Source organism: Eleginops maclovinus, chromosome 2 (genome assembly GCF_036324505.1).
Source record: "Eleginops maclovinus isolate JMC-PN-2008 ecotype Puerto Natales chromosome 2, JC_Emac_rtc_rv5, whole genome shotgun sequence".
In the NCBI taxonomy this organism is placed as follows: Eukaryota; Metazoa; Chordata; class Actinopteri; order Perciformes; family Eleginopidae; genus Eleginops; species Eleginops maclovinus.
Window position 1 is genome coordinate 26,748,625 of NC_086350.1, and position 18,771 is coordinate 26,767,395.

An 18,771-nucleotide genomic window follows, 5' to 3' on the forward strand; every position below is an offset into this window, starting at 1 on the left:
TTTTATTCATCTGTGATGACCCTTAAATCAGTTAGAATGGGGTAGGATATACCATAAAGCAGGGGTTACCAACCTTTTGCAAGCTGGCCCCCCCTTTCGAAGGTTAGAATATTGTCGAGACACCCCCACTCCCCCTCCACCTTGATGTCGATGCATGATTTCAAGCAGTTTTCTTGTGAGTGATGTAGGGTTTTTTGGGCCCCTTGCATATGCAAATTCAGCGTATTGTGTGTAATAAACAGGCCACCGATATGCAATTTTCATGATAAATTTGTTAGTTCTTGTCCATATTTGTTGTGCCTCATCCACTTGCCTTGCTCTGCCCCCCCTGCAAGAGCTCCGCGCCCCCCAGGTTGTGAACCACTGCCATAAAGGGCTCTGAAACACGTGTTATGTTAGTTATTCTTGGTATCTGAAAGGGGCCTATCAAATAGCATGCATTATATGTCATATGTCTTTATAGTTAGCTGCTGTTTCCGTCAATGCAGCGCGATCATACAGGCCAGCTGTATGGGCCCCTGATGTAGGGCCCCTATGCCCTATGGGACCATGGGTTGTTGTTATTCAACTCAGCTACTTATGTTATTCTATTCTTCATACTTATTGTTATTATTATAATTAGTACAGTTTTTATAATAATAATACGTTATAAATCATTTATAAATATTATTATTATGATGATTATTACTATGACATAGCTGGATGTGTCAATAGAGGGCACTAGTTAGAAAACTGTGGACAGGCAGTGTGGACTGGGATGCTTACAATACTAACAGTTAAGTCAATGTAAGATGGAGCGGCGTGTATTTAATATTTTGTGCAGCCTCCTTCAGGAGTACAGCTCTGAGTCTCCTCCTCTAATGCCTGATGAGGTTTGTGAACACATGGCACGGGATCTGAGATCATTCTTCCATACAGAATGTCTCCAGATCCTTCAGATTCCGAGGTTGACGCTTGTGGACTCTCCTCTTCAGCTCCTCCCACACATTTGCAATGGGATTTAGGTCGGGGGACTGTGATGGCCATGGCAAAGTATTTATTCTGTGGTCAGTAAACCATTTTTGAGTAGATTTTGAGGTGTGCTTCGGATTGTTGTCCTGCTGGAAGCTCCAACCATGGCCCATCTTAAGCTTCTGAGCAGAGGCTGTTAGGTTTTCATTTAATATCTGCTGGTATTTGATAGAGTCCATGATAGCATGTATCCTAACAAGATGTCCAGGGCCTTTGGAAGAAAAACACCCCCACAACATCAAAGCTCCATCACCATACTTCACAGTGGGTATGAGGTACTTTTCTGTATGGCTATCTTTCTGCCTACGCCAAACCCACCTTTGACGTTTGTTGTCAAAAAGCTCTATTTTGGGCTCATCTGACCATATAACCCTGTCCCATTCAAAGTCCCAGTTACGTTTGGCAAACTGTGGAAGCTTTCTTGAGTTTGTTGATAACTGAAAGCAATGTTTTTTTTCCTGGCAACCCTCCCAAACAACTTGTGGTGATGTAGGTGGCGTCTGATGGTCGTTTTGGAGACTTTCTGACCCCAAGACTCAACTGACTTCTGCAATTCTCCAGTTGTGATCCTTGGAGATACTTATGCCAGTCAAACCATCCTCCTCACGGTGTGTGGTGTCGATGTACACACACGTCCAGGTTGATTCTTTACCTCTCCTGTTGCTTGATGCTTCTTACTTATTGCCCTGATAGTGGAAATGGGCATTTTCAACTGTTTCGAGATTTTCTTATATCCATTTCCTAATTTGTGCAGCTCAACAACTTTTTTTCACAGATCATCGCTGTGTTCTCTGGTCTTTCCCATAGTGAGGAATGACAATGGGAATTTTGGCCTGTGTCACCTCATATTTATACCCCAGTGAAACGGGAAGTCATGGTTGACCTCTTAAGAGTTCCTAATCAAACAGGTGAACCTAACAATGTAAGTTATGACTCGAAATATACTTCACTTAGATCTTAATCAAATTATTTTCTAGGGGTGCCAAAAATTGTGGCACACATGTTTTCGAGAGAAATATTTATTCAAAGTCAACATTTAATTTTATTTTAATAATTTTACTTATTGTTAGATTTTAGTTCATATTTTGAATGAAATATTATGAGGAAAACAATAAAGACAGTTTTTGCATCTTGTTTTGCTTATTTTTACTAAAAGGGTGCCAATAATTCTGGAGGGAACTGTATGTGATATAGCAAGACAGCCTGACTATTATTTCCAATCAAGGCAACACAAATATTGGTTGAAACTGGCTTTACTTTAATTGCTCTGTTGACTGTAATTTTCCTCTGTGGTATTTTATTTATTTGAGTATTTTAAGGTGATACTGAATGTTTTTCAAAGGTGCCCTGAAAAAATAGTGTATTGTTGTTATTACAACAATACACTATTTAGTTGTAATAACAGAGAAAGTCCATTTTTTCCAGAATAGTCATACTCTCACCAAAATCACACTGGTGTTTGCTGTTCCCCTGTAGTTCATGCACAAAAAAACATTTCACTCTGGGCTCCCCAGGTGGAAATCTAAAGGGGGGATTCCATATCTGGCAGAGAAGGTATTTCTACTGCCGGATTTGGCACCTCCCTATAACTTTGTCCAGGATAGTCCTACAGTCACCAAAATCACACTGGTGTTTGCTGTTTTACTAAATCAATACTCTGCTTTAGCTCTGATTGTCTGTAATCCTGATTTTGCTCAATCTTGCTCTGCTTCGGATTTTAAAATCTAGAAAATGTCTGGTATACTTCAAATTAAAGACCTCTTTCTAGATGGGACTCCTTTTCACAACTCAGGGCTGAATTCTTGAATCTTCCCCAAGCACAATTGTTCTGATACCTACATATCAGGAGTTACATTCAATCCATACCAACATATAGGAGTGGTTTGAGCATAATCCAATGGGAAAATATACTATTAAAAGCTTCTTCCTCAAGAAAGTTATAAATTATATTTATGATGAAATCTTTGTTTACAAACCTGCTATTAATATTAAAACAGCATGTCTTCCACATTGGGTCCCATCTGGATGATGAGATGTGGCAAAACATTTTTTTGATTGCAAAGAAGATAACTTGTTCTAACAAATCCCATAAGACCCAATACAAGGTTATTCACAGACTGCATGTTACCCCTGCTTTGGAAATAAATACGATCCAATGTGCTCTTCGTTATGCATAAAATGTTAAATTAGCTGGGGCACTTACAGTCATCTCATGTGGTCATGCTCTAAAATTGTGTCTTTTGGGGAGTCAGTGCAAACTGAGATCAGAAAAGTGTTTGACATAGATATACCTTTTAACCCATACAACTTTGTCCTTGGATCAGATTTAAATGACGACCACTGATGTCAGTCTTGTCATTGGAGTGGTTGTCACACGTGCTGCGAGGAACTCTGGATGAGTTTGTTAGAGACTGGTCCCCAATTGCACCTTACATGAAGGAAGAATGGTCAAGTGTTATAACTCTGGGCATACATTTAACATAAGTACCCACACATGAGTGAGTACTAGGTTGCTACTGCTGCTGTTTGTTTGTAAAAAAAAAACTGATGATGCCTGAATTCCATTGAGCTAGATATAGTTTCAGGGTATATCCCACTTTTGATGCTCTGAGTTTTGCTTTTACACTTATTCTTTTGTTCCACTTAAGCATTCTGTTAGACATGCACACAGATCCAGGATCAGCTGTGTCTCTCTACATGTGGGTGTGATGGGAGAGCCTCTGAAGCCTTCCTCACAGCACTCCCACAGCTCTTCAGAAGCACACAGGTGTGACTCATCACACTAACGATGGCTCTACTCTACTCAGGAGAAGCTAAATGGAATTCAGCCATCATTAACTTCATTATTTACACCTGGGCTTCTCACACTGTGACCAGTCTGAATTGTTTCTGTTAAAAACAGCTTTTTGTGTGATAGTTTCAAAATGGAAAAGATTTAAATGAAATCTTCACTGTGATCACAAATGTAAAAAGTGGATTGATGTGACCCTGGACTGTGGATTTTAGTCAGATTGACACATGGTGATTCATGTCAATGCTGGCTTTGTTGCTCAGTAATGATCATACTGCCTATTATGTCCTAACTAATAGGTGTCCAGAAGTTAAAAACACTAACAATAATAATTCAGTTCAAGCTTCTCCTTTTTCCCTCACTCTTTTTTTTAAAAACAGTTATCATGACTTTAAGTTAATGAAACTGGGAATATTGACATGTGTTGAGAGCTGAAACATCAAGCGTCTACATTTACTTGAGTACTGAATTAAAGCACACATTTGAGATACTTGTACTCTACCAGAGTATGTTAATTTTATACTACTTTACACTGTACTGGTTTTGGAAGCAAATGTTGTACTTTTTACTCCATTAAATTTATTTAACAGATTTACTCACTAGTTACTTTATCAATTCAGATTTTGACAAACAATACTTGGGAAAGACTTAAATGATCCAACATAATATTCAAGTAACTAAAACCATGAGTGGGTTAACAGCAAATTAATTAGAATAAAACTAAATGTGTTAACAAATATTTCACTGTTCCAGCTTTTGAAAAGTGAAGATTTGCTGTATTAGCTTTTTATTATTGGATATTTTTACAATGTGGTATTAGTAGATTTAATGAAAAGTCTGAACACTTTTTCCAGCACTGGAAGCATCAACATGTTACATTATACATACAGACAACAGTAACAACAGTCTTTGAGTAAAAGGAAAAACCGCAAACAACAAAATGATATTTGCTAAACGTTTATTTAATTGTTCAAGATGTCATTTAAAGTCACATTTCCTTCTTGATTCCTGAGCACAGATGTAGAGGTGGTGACAGCGTCCGGTGTGTGTGAATAGCTTCCCGATCCCACCAGCACAGAAGAAGCAGAAGATGTAACAACGTCTTCTGTGCTGGTTGGGCTGGGGAGCTCCTCGTCCTCTCGGCTGGTGGGTGGAGGGGCATGGAGGTCCTTTCTGAACTCACAGGGTCTGGGACTAACTACTGAGAGCGCTCTGCTGTGGTGCTGCGTCGTTCTGGGATCCTCGGTTGGTTCCACTCTCAGCTGCCATAAACACCAAGAGGAGTCCTGCCCTGTGACACAGAAACACAAACAGTCAATACTTTAAACTCAAATGTACAACCTCTGAACTGCTGCCAGCTGTTAAATGTAACCTGCAATGATGGAAAATATAATACATTCAATCCTTTTGAGGTGATCACTTACTTAGTTCTCTAAGAAAAAGGCGACCCCTGCTCTTCATCAGTAGTCGTCCTTCCTTCTCGTCTGGTCCGCAGGAAACTCATCTTCTTCATCATGAGTAATCCTCCTGGATGTTGCTTCCCGGGTGGAGGTTGATGCCGGATCTAATGTCATGCTGGAGAACTGTTAAAAAACCTGAAAGAGACTTGGAGACTTTTCCTAACATTAGTAATCACCGCTTCAACACTGTATGTGTAGTAAAGGTATTCATTATCTCCTCCAATGCATTCACTATTGACTTACCTTAGTCTTGTTTAACCATCTATACTTTAAAAAGAAAAACACATAAGAAAACAACCACATAACGTACCTCCGGTCTCAGCATCGACTGTTTCAAATGTTATCCAAAACAAAAAGCAATACTAAAATGAGCCTTATATGTTGCTTAAACGCCCCGGCCCAAGATTCAGCCAACCCAGCAAGACGTGTTTGAAGCTGTGTGGGGCTTCATCAGTCCTGCCAGACGCAAAGGTTTTCAAATCCTGCAGAACTGTCCGTCTCAATACGGGTTTCTGTCCTCAGGGGGCCTGTGCTCCTCCAGACAGTACTTCTTGTCCATGGGGTGCCAGACTGCAGAGGTGGAGAGTGCTGGGTCCCTGCAGTCCTCTTGGTGGAAAACACAAGGCCTGAAGTTGACTGAGCGGACACTTCGGACCTTGGAGGGGCTGAGGGACCTTTTTCAGGACATTCCAGTTGCGGTGCAGAAGCCTCCAGAGGGCAACACCAAAAGAGAAGGAGCAAGGATGTCAGGGGGAAAGCTGGGAGAGAAAAATTCCTGCGCCATGTCTGCCAAACACTTGCGGGTGGGGACAGCTGGTGTGAGCACCAGCCAACAACAAATATTATCCAAAAGAAAACACAATACTAACAAAAGAGTTACATATTAATAAAAAGCCCTGGTGCAAGATCTGATCCATTGCCAATCCACCAAGATGCGTGGGTCCTGCCAGACGCAAAGGATTTCAAATCCTGCAGCAACTGTCCGTCTCAGTCCGAGTCGCTGTCCTCAGCGGGCCTTTGTTCCTCCAGGCGGCATTTCTTGTCCATGGGGGGCCCGAGGCCTGAGGTGGAGGGTGCCTCATCGCTGGAGTCCTCTTCCCTGGTCCTCTTGGTGGAGAAGCCGAGGCCTGATGGAGCGGACTCTTCTGACCTTGGAGGGGGTGAGGGTGGAGCTTCTTCAGGAAGTTGTACTCGCCACTCAACGGGTAGGGGGAGCTGACAGAGAGTGGGCACTATGGGGCGGCAGAGGCCTGAGGTGGAGGGTGCCGAATCCCTGGAGTGTTCTTCAGGATTTTCCACTTGCAGCGCAGAAGCCTCCAGAGGGGCAACACCACGAGGGCAGGGAAGTCCAGGGGGGGAATTCAGACGAAATGTCAGCCAAAAACTTACCTGCGGAAGACGCTGGAAGAGAGGGGAGAGACGTCCCATGTCCGCATCACCTTCCTCTTCAGTGTCCTCTTCCTCCTCTTGGTCCTCTTCCTCCTCTTCGTCTTCTTCCTCAGAGGACAAGGACCCGTATCCAGAATCTTCGGATGTCCAATCTTCCTCCTCATCCTCTTCATCCTCCTCCTCTTCTTCTTCATCCTCTCCCTCCTCCTCTTCCTCATCCTCTTCCTCCTCCTCTTCGATCAGTCGATGACCACAACCTGCAACAACAACAGCAACCTCACCTTCATCCTCGACAGCGTTCCTGACCTCACCTACCTCTTCCTCATCAGGAGCGTTGTAGGCAGGGACATTACCTTCAGCTCCTGCAGGACGCTCCATGATGAAGCTCTCAGAGCCTGGGGGGGGGGATTCACAATGTAAGGATTTCTAGTGACAGGTAATATTATGGCTTATTTAGCAATAATGAAAGTTGAAATAATCATTTTAAAAAAGCACATCTATATCCTAACTATGACTTTAATCCACAAGCTGACAGGAGAGCCTGCTGAAGCATGAATGTGGTTAGAATATCACTGTGGAACTGTTCAGATCTTACACTGCACTGTACCTTTTATTTATGTATGTTTACCTGTGTTATTCATCTTTAATATTTAATGTATTCATCTTTGCTTTTTATTTCTGGTTTTAAATGCCATTTACAATAAGTTTCCGCTGCACTATTTCTTAATGCTCTTACTGTCTTTCATGTTTGTAAAGCACTTTGAATTGCCTTGTGTTGAAAGGAGCTGTATAAATAAACTTGCCCTGCCTTAAATGATATTATTTTTCTGATTAACATCCATAACAATTAGAGGATAATTATGATGTTTGTTAATTGCAATATTATTTTCGTTATTTATAACATCTCCAAAATGTTTTATAATAAAGCAGAATAAATCATTGCACATAAACAGCGCTCTATAACTGCAGGGGAAGCTTGCTATGCGCATTTTACGCACGGCTTTACACACAGCAGCAAAGCCTTCTTTAGACCAAAACGCGACATTACAAAATGTGCAGAAAGAAACATAAACGCTGAGTGTGGAGAATGCAACTACAAGACCCGCATCCGGAGAAGAAAATGGTCTTTACTGGACAAACTATTGGTTACATTAAGCAGCGTCATTTCATTTAGTATTCATTCATACTTAATGTGCAGAGTGCATATTACAGTCCTTTAATCTAAAATGACCACAGTAATTTGCAGGGTGTAGTTTATTAATCATTATTCTCCTGGTTTATAAGTGTGTCCTCTTGGACTCGCACATACGTCTCTTCCCTCAAACACTAAACGAGCAAAGCGCATTTCAATATTTACTGTTAAAAGAAAGTAAATTTAATGTGATACTTCAGAAGGAGAAGCCATTTCTACAATGAATAAAGCTTCAGAACAAACAGCTCAGGGAGGCAGCCGCACAGAAGAACGTGCCCTGCAGGGAATTGTGCGTCGTTGCCATGGAGCGTAAATTGGTCATATTTTTAGCATTTTATGAAATTAGGCCCAATCGCCATTTTGTTTTTGCAATTTTTTGGAAGTTTTTCGACGATATCTCGTATTTAAATCAGATAAACAGTGTTTTCAAATCACTACACTCTTTATAGATACATTCCACAACTCTAGCGCCAAAAAAAAGTCAGTCTCATCCACAAATATTAATTTTACACGGAAAAAACGTGAGTCAGTTTCTGATTTCCCCAAATCTGATTTTGAGCAAAAGAAATGCCAACATTCTATGAACTTTTCACCTTTAAACTAACAAAATCTCACTAATTTCCACACAGAAACAGCTTTGTATGATTTCAAGGGGATAAATGAACAATTAAAAGGATAAAAAAACAGATTTTAAAACTTTAAAAAAAAAAAGTTTTACTTTGAGTGTAGTTTTGCAACAAGGCCGATGGCCAGTGGCAGGTGCTGCTCCTCCTTTGGGGGGCCGGGGGTCTTGTTCAGCCTCTCCGGGTTTCCACAGCAGATCAGGGATGCAGTAGTTTTGTTTTTCAGAAGTTTTGTTTTCCAACAGGTTGAATCTCAAAGAGTTTTCAATTCACAGGTGAGTTTTGCAAAAGGTGTGCTCTGGTCAGAGTCCAAGTGCAAAGTGAGCTCAGAACGGTCAGCACCTCTACCTGCAGCCCCAAAGTTCTGTTTCCATGACACTGACGCACGGACGTGACCAAGGGAGGCCTTTTATCAAGTCTCATATTTGTTCATATATTTTGAGTTTGATTAAAGACTACTAGGATTTATTTTTTCCTTTATGCATGTGCAGCAGTTTCTTTCGTTGTTATAGTACAGCAACATACATCCCGTGTTTTATTCGGGGTGCAACCTCTATTCCGACATCCCCCTATGACATGCCCCAATTCCGACATACCCCTATTCCGACATGCCCCTATTATGACACAATTTTAGTATCGCCATTCCGACAGTCTACCCAGGCGCGTCGGGGCATCGTCTTTCTTTCATTTTTGTTTGTGTGTCTTTTTAACGTATACTTTTTTTTTAACATATTCAGTTTTTTTGTAGAATATATTATAGCCTATTGTTGTAATGCATGCACTGACTGGTTGGCACTCAATTTCGTTGTTGTCCGATCGCCCTGCATCCGATCTGCAAGGGAGTCGCAGTTAATGGTATAGGTTCACTATGGTTATATGCTGTTTGACTTAGATAACTTCAACGTTTTTTCAAAGGCTACTAGGATTTCTGTTTCCCATGTTTGCATGTGCAGCTGTTTCCCTTATATTATAAAACACCAGACCAGCATATATACTCCGAGTTTTATTTTCTCTCATCAGGATAACTTTCTCCTTTTGTGTGTTTCCGTCGCTTTCCTTAAAATGACAAATATAACGCAATATATAATATCTAATAGGATAAGGAACAACAGCTTACGTGAAACAGTTCATCATTGTAAGGATGCAAATTCTTCGTATAAAGTTGTAAACAACTATGCTTGAAATGTTCACAGTTACGCCACATCAGACCCTGCGACAGACCTAAATCCATATGCACATCAGTTTATTGCTGAGGTGGAGTAGGTACACAGATCTTGTACCTGAGTAAAAGTAAAAGTACTCTGATCTTGTACTTGGGTAAAAGTAGAAGTACTCAGATCTTGTACTTGAGTAAAAGTAGAAGTACCAGAGTGTAGTAATACTCTGTCACAGTAAAAGTCCTGCATTCAAAATGTTCCTCCAGTAAAAGTAGAAAGTACTCTCATCTAAATGAACTTAAAGTAGCGACAGTAAAAGTAGTCATTGTTTGATTGGTCCATTTCAGAATAATATCTCTGATATGTTTTATAATTATTGATCATTAAAGTGTTCTCAGAGCTGGTAAAGGTGCAGCTAGTTTTGGTCAGATATTCTCATATCTGTTGTCTAAAATAATACATTTAAAACATTTAAAAAAGATGAATGAATATTTATTTTCTCTTGATTTTATTTGCATTGCATGTGATGCAAAGTAGTAATCAGATTACATTACTTTTATATTTCGATACTCAAATTAGGTTACTGATTTATTTTCTTCTTCTGCTTTACACACATTTTGCAATCCAAAATGGCACTTTTTAAATGCACTGAACACGGTTCCCTGCATAAGACACAACAATCTGACACAAAGTCACATGTTTGCCGTATCAAAACACTGCCATTCAAAATAACACTTCCTGAGCTAATTGGCCAAAAGATGTGCCACCTGGCCAAACACCTCAATGCTTAATTGTGAGCACTTCAATCAGGAAATAAGCACTATAAAAGCACCACAGGTGAGCATCTTTGTTTTACAACAACAATGGAAAACGTCGCAGAGAGAGGAAGAGGAAGGGGGAGAATGAGAGGAGGAGGAAGAGTGAGAGGTAGGGGTAGAGCTGGTAGAGGAGCTCATGGCCAAAGACAACAACTTTCAAATGAAATCAAAGCAACCTGAGTTGATCATGTCATCAACCATGGGCTGACAATGCAAGAGGCTTGACAGAGTGCAGCCCAACTTGAGCTGTTTTACTGTCGCCTCTGTCATCCGGACATTTAGACTGGAGCACAGGTATGCAACCAACATTTCTTTCACACTTTGTAGTACACGCCATTTCATAGTGTATCAGTTGGGTGACACCTGTTTACTTCATGAATGGCTGATGTCATACACTTGCTGTACACATTTCCTGTATCATTTACTCTACTGTGGGGGAAATATCTTCAGGCTGCAGTGCCCTATGCTATTGTAAACTTGGTTTTGGAAAGTAATGAAATCAGATTACTGTAAGAGATATTCAAAGTCACATCATCCAAGACAACACCGTATTCAACAACAAGTCAGTTTGTCCACATTGGCTCGCGTTCTCGAGCGAAACCAAATCAGTATGAAACAACTTTATAAGGTGCCTTTTGAGAGAAACTCTCAAAGAAACAAAGAGCTCAGAAGAGCATATGTGGATGTGAGTACAATATTGACTACAGTACACTACATGCAACATGGTTTCCCAGTGTACTGATAACACCAAGTTGACTGATTTTTGTTCTTTGTTTCTAGGGAGTTCTGGAAATGGATGCTCATGCAATCCCGCATGAGTTCATCTTTGTAGATGAGGCTGGGTTCAACTTAGCAAAGACCAGAAGAAGGGGAAGGAACGTCATTGGCCACAGAGCCATTATAGATGTTCCTGGCCAACGTGGTGGGAACATCACAATGTGCACTGCCATCTCCAATACGCATGCTGTCCTCCACCGTCATGCCAACCTTGGACCATACAACACAGCCCATTGTCTCACATTTCTGGACAGACTCCACAATATTCTCATACCACCAGAGCGTATGAATGATGCAAAGCATCGAAGAAACAGGTATGTTATAGTATGGGACAACGTGAGCTTTCATCCTGCAGCCCCAGTCCAAACCTGGTTTGCTGACCACCCACCATTTGTCGTGCAATACCTCCCACCATACTCACAATTTTTGAACCCCATAGAAGAGTTCTTTTCAGCATGGCGGTGGAAGGTTTACGACCGGCAGCCCTTTGTGCGCATGCCTCTTTTGCAGGCTATGGAAGAGGCATGTGATGAAATTGATGTGGGTGCGATTCAGGGATGGATAAGGCACTCAAGGCGCTTCTTCTCTCGATGTCTGTCAAGGGAAGATATTGCCTGTGATGTGGACGAGGCGTTGTGGCCAGATCCAGATATGTGGCAAGATGCTGCCTAATTACAGTATTTTTCTCGCCTCTTTTTTCATATATTTTTTTTCTGCACATTTTTTCTGTAATTTTCTTTTTCAGTTTACTGTTTTTTGTTAGCATATTTTTGTTCACTCCAATGTATCTGCTTTTCATATTTTGCATTGACTTTTTTGTTGAAACATAAAAAATAACAGCAGCATGTGTGTGTATCTACAAATATTTCTGTGCATGTGAACAATCTGAAGAATTTTCAACAATTTGAACTATTTTAGTATTATGGCAAAGCTTACTAAAGAGGTTAGTGCTTTACATTTTGCCCAACAGGGTGTAGTTGGTGAGACAAAAATCTGGCTATTTGAATGAAGTGTGTGCCGTTTGGTGCAAAAGTTTGATTTTCATAATGGTATATGTAGTTTTGGTTGCAGTGCTTCATTTTGCAGTATATATGAGGTATTTTGCAGTTTGGGTGTGTGGATGTGTGAATTGTGTTAAGTATTTTGATAAACCAGGATGGTTTCCAAAATTGTGTTTAAGCAATTGTAAAAAACTGTAATTTGAAATCTGAAATCAAAAACCTCTGACCAGAATAAGTACGCATGTGATTCAAAATACTTATATTACCTCTTTTTTAAAAATGTTTTTACATTTTCCCTCAAAGTTTTCATTTCCATTTCCTGTCTTTGATGTTGTGCACATTTTTGTTCACACAACTATAACTGTATGTGCTGTGCATGCATGTTGCGCTAGTTGTATAGAAAAATAAAGAAGGTTTGTTTCAACAGAATATTTGTGTTTCTGCAAATATTTCTTTGGAGCAGAATTCTCCCCATACAGAAAAAGGCCCATAAGATGAGTGTGCTTTAGATTGATCACATCTGTGTGTAGTTGGTTGGACAAAGTGCCTTGTGGTGTGAATGAAGTGTGTGCCATTTGGTGTTAAAGTTTGGTTTTGGTAAGTGTTTATGTAGTTTTGGGTGCAGTGCTTCATTTTGCAAGATATACGAGGTGTTTTCCACTTTGAGTGTGTGGTTTTGTGAATTGTGTTTAGTATTTTGAGGAAATGAGCCCTGCTTTCAAAAAAAGTGTTTTAGCAATTGAAAAAAACTGTAAATGATTCTGTGTTCTGTGACATACTGTACCCCCAGTGATGTGTTAGCGCTGAACTACCTCCAAACAATGTTGTCACCAGGATCCTGTTTCAACTGGCAGTATTTGTAGCAACAAACACATGTCATTTCCCCATCACACACAAACGTGCTATAAAGGAGGCCACATTTGGTCCAGAGGGTGGTGCCAGAGGAAAGGCTGAGTCCCTACACAGATCAAGGGTTATCCTCTGTATAGGGAGTCCCAAGACACCCAGTGTCACTGTAGTGTTAGTTTGCAAACATTTCAGAAATTACATGATGTTGCATCTTCTGGTTCACAATGAAAATAAATGTATTCACAATCTGACTTTTTTTTTAAATATACAAAAGGGAACTTGTGATGTGGTACTATTGGTGCCATACTGCTGATGTTATAATTATAACTGAAACAGAAAGTGGATTCACAGAAATATTCCGAAGTGATAGAAGATATTTGGGTTTTGTTCTTAAAAGGTTTAAATACCTTGGACTTTGAGAAACTGAATCGTCCCTCTTTTTTATTTATTATTATTTTCTGACCTCTTGGACAATATGTTTTTCTCTAAAATGAATCTGCAGATTAATAATGAAAATAATCACTAGCCACAACTCTGACAGCCTGGTGGAAATTCTACGAATTATTGAACAACACAATTTCACCCACCAAACACATATACCATCTGGAGCAATCCTGACTTTCCAATTACCAGAAAACCTCTTATCAACAGGTTTCACACACCTCAAGCATATTTGAGTCGTTACAGTAGCCTACTTGACCTTGATCGAATGCTTAAAGTGTTTCATGGTGTTTATTTAGAGTAGCATACATGATTTGATAATTGCGCCGCCTGGTTGAAACGGTCACTGTCTGCAGAGCGCGCGCGGTTTCTAGGTAACAGACTGATGCTACCAACTGCCCCATAATTCAGTACAAGACCAGGTGTGGACCCTGTCAGTTACCTCTGTGTCACCTCTAACATCTCAGACATGTATTTCATCGGCAAGCTGTTCAGTGGGGGAGAGAAGCTGACAAAACAGGAGGAGACGGAGACTCTGTCAGACAGAGAGGAGTTGCTGATGAAGAAAAGGGAATTTCTGAGGAAGAAGGTTGACCAGGAGTTTCTGTTTGCCAAGAACAACAGCAGGAAGAACAGACGAGGTATCTTAAATGTGTTGGTGTATTCATTTTACAATTATTAACATTAAATCTAGCAAGAGAGGTATTATCAGTGTTTTTCGACATGTAGCTTTAGTTATTAAGCTAGCACACAAGCTAACGTCAACTCTGCTAAGAACTAGCTAAGCTAAGTTATGGTTCACAGCTGTTACATTCATTTATGCCATTTAGTTTTGCTTACATAAAGAGGTATTGAAATAAAATCACATTAATACCTGATTGCAAGCCATTTTGACATACACAGGAAAATAACAATAATTGAGAAACTGTTAATGGATTTTAAAAAATCTAGATCAAAGTGATAATCAGCATTTGTTAAATTCCATAAGAGTACTGCCATACACACTTATTTTTACGCATACTTAAATTGAACTTTTGAACCTTTAAATCAATGTAACTTCAACACACTGATGAAAATAATACATCATATTTACAATAGTCAGAAATAAGTGGGAAGTGATCCTTGAATTTATATCATTGTGCAAAAAGGTCCAATACAACAAGAGGGGGACACCACTGTGTAGATAAATGTCTGACCATGACAAAGTTATATCATTTTACTGTAGGCCTATTTTATTTCATCATATTATCCAACTCTAAACACTAACTGTATCCCATTTGGATGCACCAGTTCATGATCCCTGTTATCATGCATGATATCTTACTGGGATTATAAATTGAGCAGAGTCACTATGCTGTGACAAGTCATAGTATCTGCTGTGGAACGCTGTTCAATACTGTATCACACTGTAGTGACAGTATGTGCTCAGCTATTCTCCAAGAAGCGTGCAGGCTTCCTGTGTTTTCATACCTGACAGATACCATAAACAATTACAATTCCCATCATTCTGTTTTTGAGAACGTTCAAGCTCATTTACTGTACCTCTCCATGCGTTCCTCACAGCTGCTCTGCAGGCGCTGAGGAGAAAGAAGTGGTATGAGAAACATCTGAAGTACATCGACTGCGCTGTGAAGGCCATGAAGTCTGCTCATGCACACTTGTAAGGCACCAGCACAGCGGCTCATTACAATTAAGGATATGAGCAGTGTCATAATAATTGCACACTTGGAAAATATGTAATGTTATCAGGATACAAAAAAAGGGTAACCTTATTCCGTTATAGTTACATAAAAAAAGACGTAATCAGATTTCTGGTAAAAAAATAAAATAAATTGCCGGATTACAATATTTAAATACCTTTTAAAATAAAGAACAGTGTATAGTAACACATTTCTAAAAAATGGGGATTACCAGCAGGAATACAATGTCGCAAAAAAAGTAACACATTTAAGTATATGTATGAATATATATGTCATTGTAGAATAAACACATCATTAACAAGAAATGAAATAGAAAAAAAAGGAGAGAACTCGCACAAATGTCAGCCACTCTGGATACAGAAATGTTGCGTAAATCAAAGTGGAGTGAATGTATGTGGATGTTATTATTTACATGAAATACTATGAGATTGCATCCGTCTCAAAGCAAACATATCATTCTATTCTTCTTTCAAGCCTAATACAAATGTAACGTTAGAGGGCTGGCTTTTGCAGAGAGATTGTCAACAAGCTGAATGACGTGATGAAGAACATCACAGAGGAGCCCGATCTGACCCAGGACATATCCGAAACCCTCCTCAGTTCTGCAGGCTTTGAAGTGGAATTTGATGAGGTATCCTTTAGTATTTTTATTTTCGTGTGACTGAATTTAAAACATATATATTTGTATTTATTTAACTGAGTCTTCTATGTGTGTGTCTCCCTCAGGACGAGCTGCTGGCAGAGCTGCAGAGGCTGGAGATGAGTGTGGATGAGAGTGTCCTTAATAAAGACAAAACAGAGAAGAGACTGTCGTCCACTGCATCACCTTCTCAACCTGGTAACAACTGCACATCAACCACAAAACACTTTTTGTTAGTTTAGCAGGTAAAACAGGATGTGTCACACCACAGATCCAACACGTTTTCTTTCCTCTCCAAAGCCATGACAGAGGAAGAGGACATTGAAGGAGATTTAGAGCGACTGAGGAGCTGGGCGAGTGCTCCCTCATAGACACATCAGCCACAAACACAGGCAGTCAGAGGAAAGGATGGAATAAATAAGCAGAAATTAATGGATTCTTATGGGAGTTTTGTGAGAGCATTACATGTAATGCGTAAGCTAATACAGAAAAATCATTTATATTGAAGTATTTTGAGTTCTGTGATACAGTTTATTACACAATACTATATATACTGGACTCGCCACGTAGTTTGTGATATTTGTGACTTCCGTTTAATATGTTTGCAGTTTATAATGTGCAGTTACTATCCACACCAAAAGGGGGCGGTACATGCACATGCAAAGTAGCACATTTTAAATGCAGTCTGCGATAGTGAAAGTGGGAAACAAGCAATTCCAACTATTTAAACTATCTGTAGCAAAAGCACAAGTAATTGGTTTCTCCAGAAGGCCTCAAGTAACACAAATCTCCCTAAAGTTGTATAAGCAGCCTCTTGAGCAAGAAAAACGATTAGAGTTCTTGGGGTTTGGATTGAAGAGAACTCTGCGTCATGAGAGAGCAGACAACGATAAACACAATAGCAGCACAACAGCAGATGCAGAAAAGGACATAACTGAATATACATAGTCTAATTTTCTCAGATCATAGGAGGAGAGCTGCCGTTAACCGGTGGCTGATATCCTTAACTGACTCCAGGGTCATTCGGTCAGCAGTGGTTTCAGAGGCAGCAGGGTAGACACCTTGATGTAGTGCAGGGGCCACAAACAGAAAAACATACGAAGGGCTGGGCCCCTCACTAGAGATGGGGTATATTGCCTCATAAGTTCAGTTATAAGTTAGCAAAATCAATCAAATGTAAATTATGCTTGATACTTGAATATATGAAAAACCAGCCTACAGCTCTCCGCAGGGTTCCATTTATTTTGTTACAAAAAGCAGCTCATCCTTAAAACAGGAGCCTCAGATTGTTCTAATAAGGGGAAATATGAAGGGTCATGTGGTCATGGAAATAAGTTATTGGGCTTTTTTCTTATCAACTAGGATTTGTTTACAAATGTTTCTCTACTTTAATTGACTGCATTTCTTTTAGAAGCGTTCTTATTAACACGTGTAAGATATGTTTACATATATATTTAAGAAGTACAATATAAGACAAGCACAAGTCTCATGTGTGAGCCATATTCCATTATACTTTTAGAATAAGTAAACGGACCACGCGCCGCAGTTGGCCCCCGGGCCGTGGTTTGGGCACTCCTGGTGTAGGCAGTCTAGGCTAGGTGAATCTTTCCAGTAGCTTAAATAACCTTAAGAAACTTACCAGGTTAATTCTGTGTAGGCGTAGGTTGTGACCCATTAAACAGAGAGCAGGTGCAAACACACACAGGTTTTATCAGGACATGATCAACAGGATCACACACCTCAGACAGCAGTGTCCCAGTGTTTCACACACCGGGCTTTGACTGTATTAAGGACATAACATTTTCACTGAAGCTTTTCCCTCATGATGTGTAGACTGTAGCAGTGCTGTAAACACGTGTAGAGACTCACTCCAACAGCAGAAGGCACTCGTCCTTACAGTTTGCACTTGTGATGCAGAACGCCATTATGTTATTCCCATTTTAAACACTGTTTGTTAGACAGATGTTATACTCAAATCAGTAGAGTGTGGGAATCCCAGAGATATTGAAGCAAATATTGAGCTACTGTTTTCCCCGTCCTCTTAAAATAATATTTCTTTGGATAGTTTTGGGGAAATATTCTATTTGGCTGACTCCTTCTAGACTGTTTATCCAGAATCTCCAAATGTTTTATGCATCAACACCCAACACATTATTTCTTAATTTGTTTATCAGGTTTTACATGTAGTTTGTCTTTGACAAATAGAATGTAAATCTAAGTTAAAAGAGGAATTAAAACATGTTGTGATTTTATCACCTTAAGATGGCACATGGAAATAAGCCCATTAGTGAAAATATAATTAAAAAATGATAATAATTCTCTTGACTGTTCACCTCTTTACCTCGCCAATATAATTATTGATTGTCATTTATTTGATTATTTTTAATTATTATTTAGACAAAACAAATGAAACCACATCAAATAAGAAGCTGTAGCGATAAGGTGAAGGTTGATGTGTGCAGGTTTGATCTTAAATACACCACCGCTTGCAGTTAATTTTTCAGGGGTTTTGAACAATGTTTCATTTGAATCTTTTACGCTTATATTAATTTATAAAAACCCTGAAATGTATATATATTTTTTAAATAAGGATAATTACAGTTTTTCTGTCAATACTGATAAATGTTAGATTTCTGGAACACCTTTAATCAAATCCCAATTCATGTCATACAGTACACAACTATATATAGAACATAGATGCTACTGTAACTCAAAGACAAATGGTTAAATAAAACAAAAGTATATTTAACAAATAAAAACAGATTAAATGTAATACAAAGATTAGATGGTGAAAGAACAAGGATATATTTAGGGTAATTCCTTGTGAAACCCCTGGCATATTATGCTTTTACCTGTTACCACATATTCAGTCATTTCATTTTTAACAAACATAGTAAGAAAATACTTATTTAAATTAAAAAT

General features: G+C 39.4%; 1 protein-coding gene across 1 annotated transcript; it reads left to right on the forward strand.

Annotated features, from left to right (window-relative positions):
* The first annotated feature begins 13,956 nt into the window (after nucleotides 1–13,956).
* LOC134873759 (charged multivesicular body protein 4b-like) lies at nucleotides 13,957–16,359 on the forward strand. Its single transcript, XM_063897595.1, has 5 exons — nucleotides 13,957–14,150; nucleotides 15,073–15,169; nucleotides 15,723–15,840; nucleotides 15,936–16,047; nucleotides 16,150–16,359. The coding sequence occupies exons 1-5, from the start codon at nucleotides 13,979–13,981 to the stop codon at nucleotides 16,218–16,220; spliced, it is 570 nt and encodes a 189-aa protein (XP_063753665.1). The 5' UTR covers nucleotides 13,957–13,978; the 3' UTR covers nucleotides 16,221–16,359.
* Nucleotides 16,360–18,771: the final 2,412 nt, after the last annotated feature.

Excerpts from the sequence above, each read along its gene's own strand:
- LOC134873759 (XM_063897595.1), top strand. The coding sequence starts at position 13,979 with ATGTATTTCATCGGCAAGCTGTTCAGTGGGGGAGAGAAGCTGACAAAA. Across the intron at positions 15,170-15,722 it reads AAGTCTGCTCATGCACACTT|AGAGATTGTCAACAAGCTGA; the intron begins GTAAGGCACCAG and ends TGGCTTTTGCAG. Across the intron at positions 15,841-15,935 it reads TTGAAGTGGAATTTGATGAG|GACGAGCTGCTGGCAGAGCT; the intron begins GTATCCTTTAGT and ends TGTCTCCCTCAG.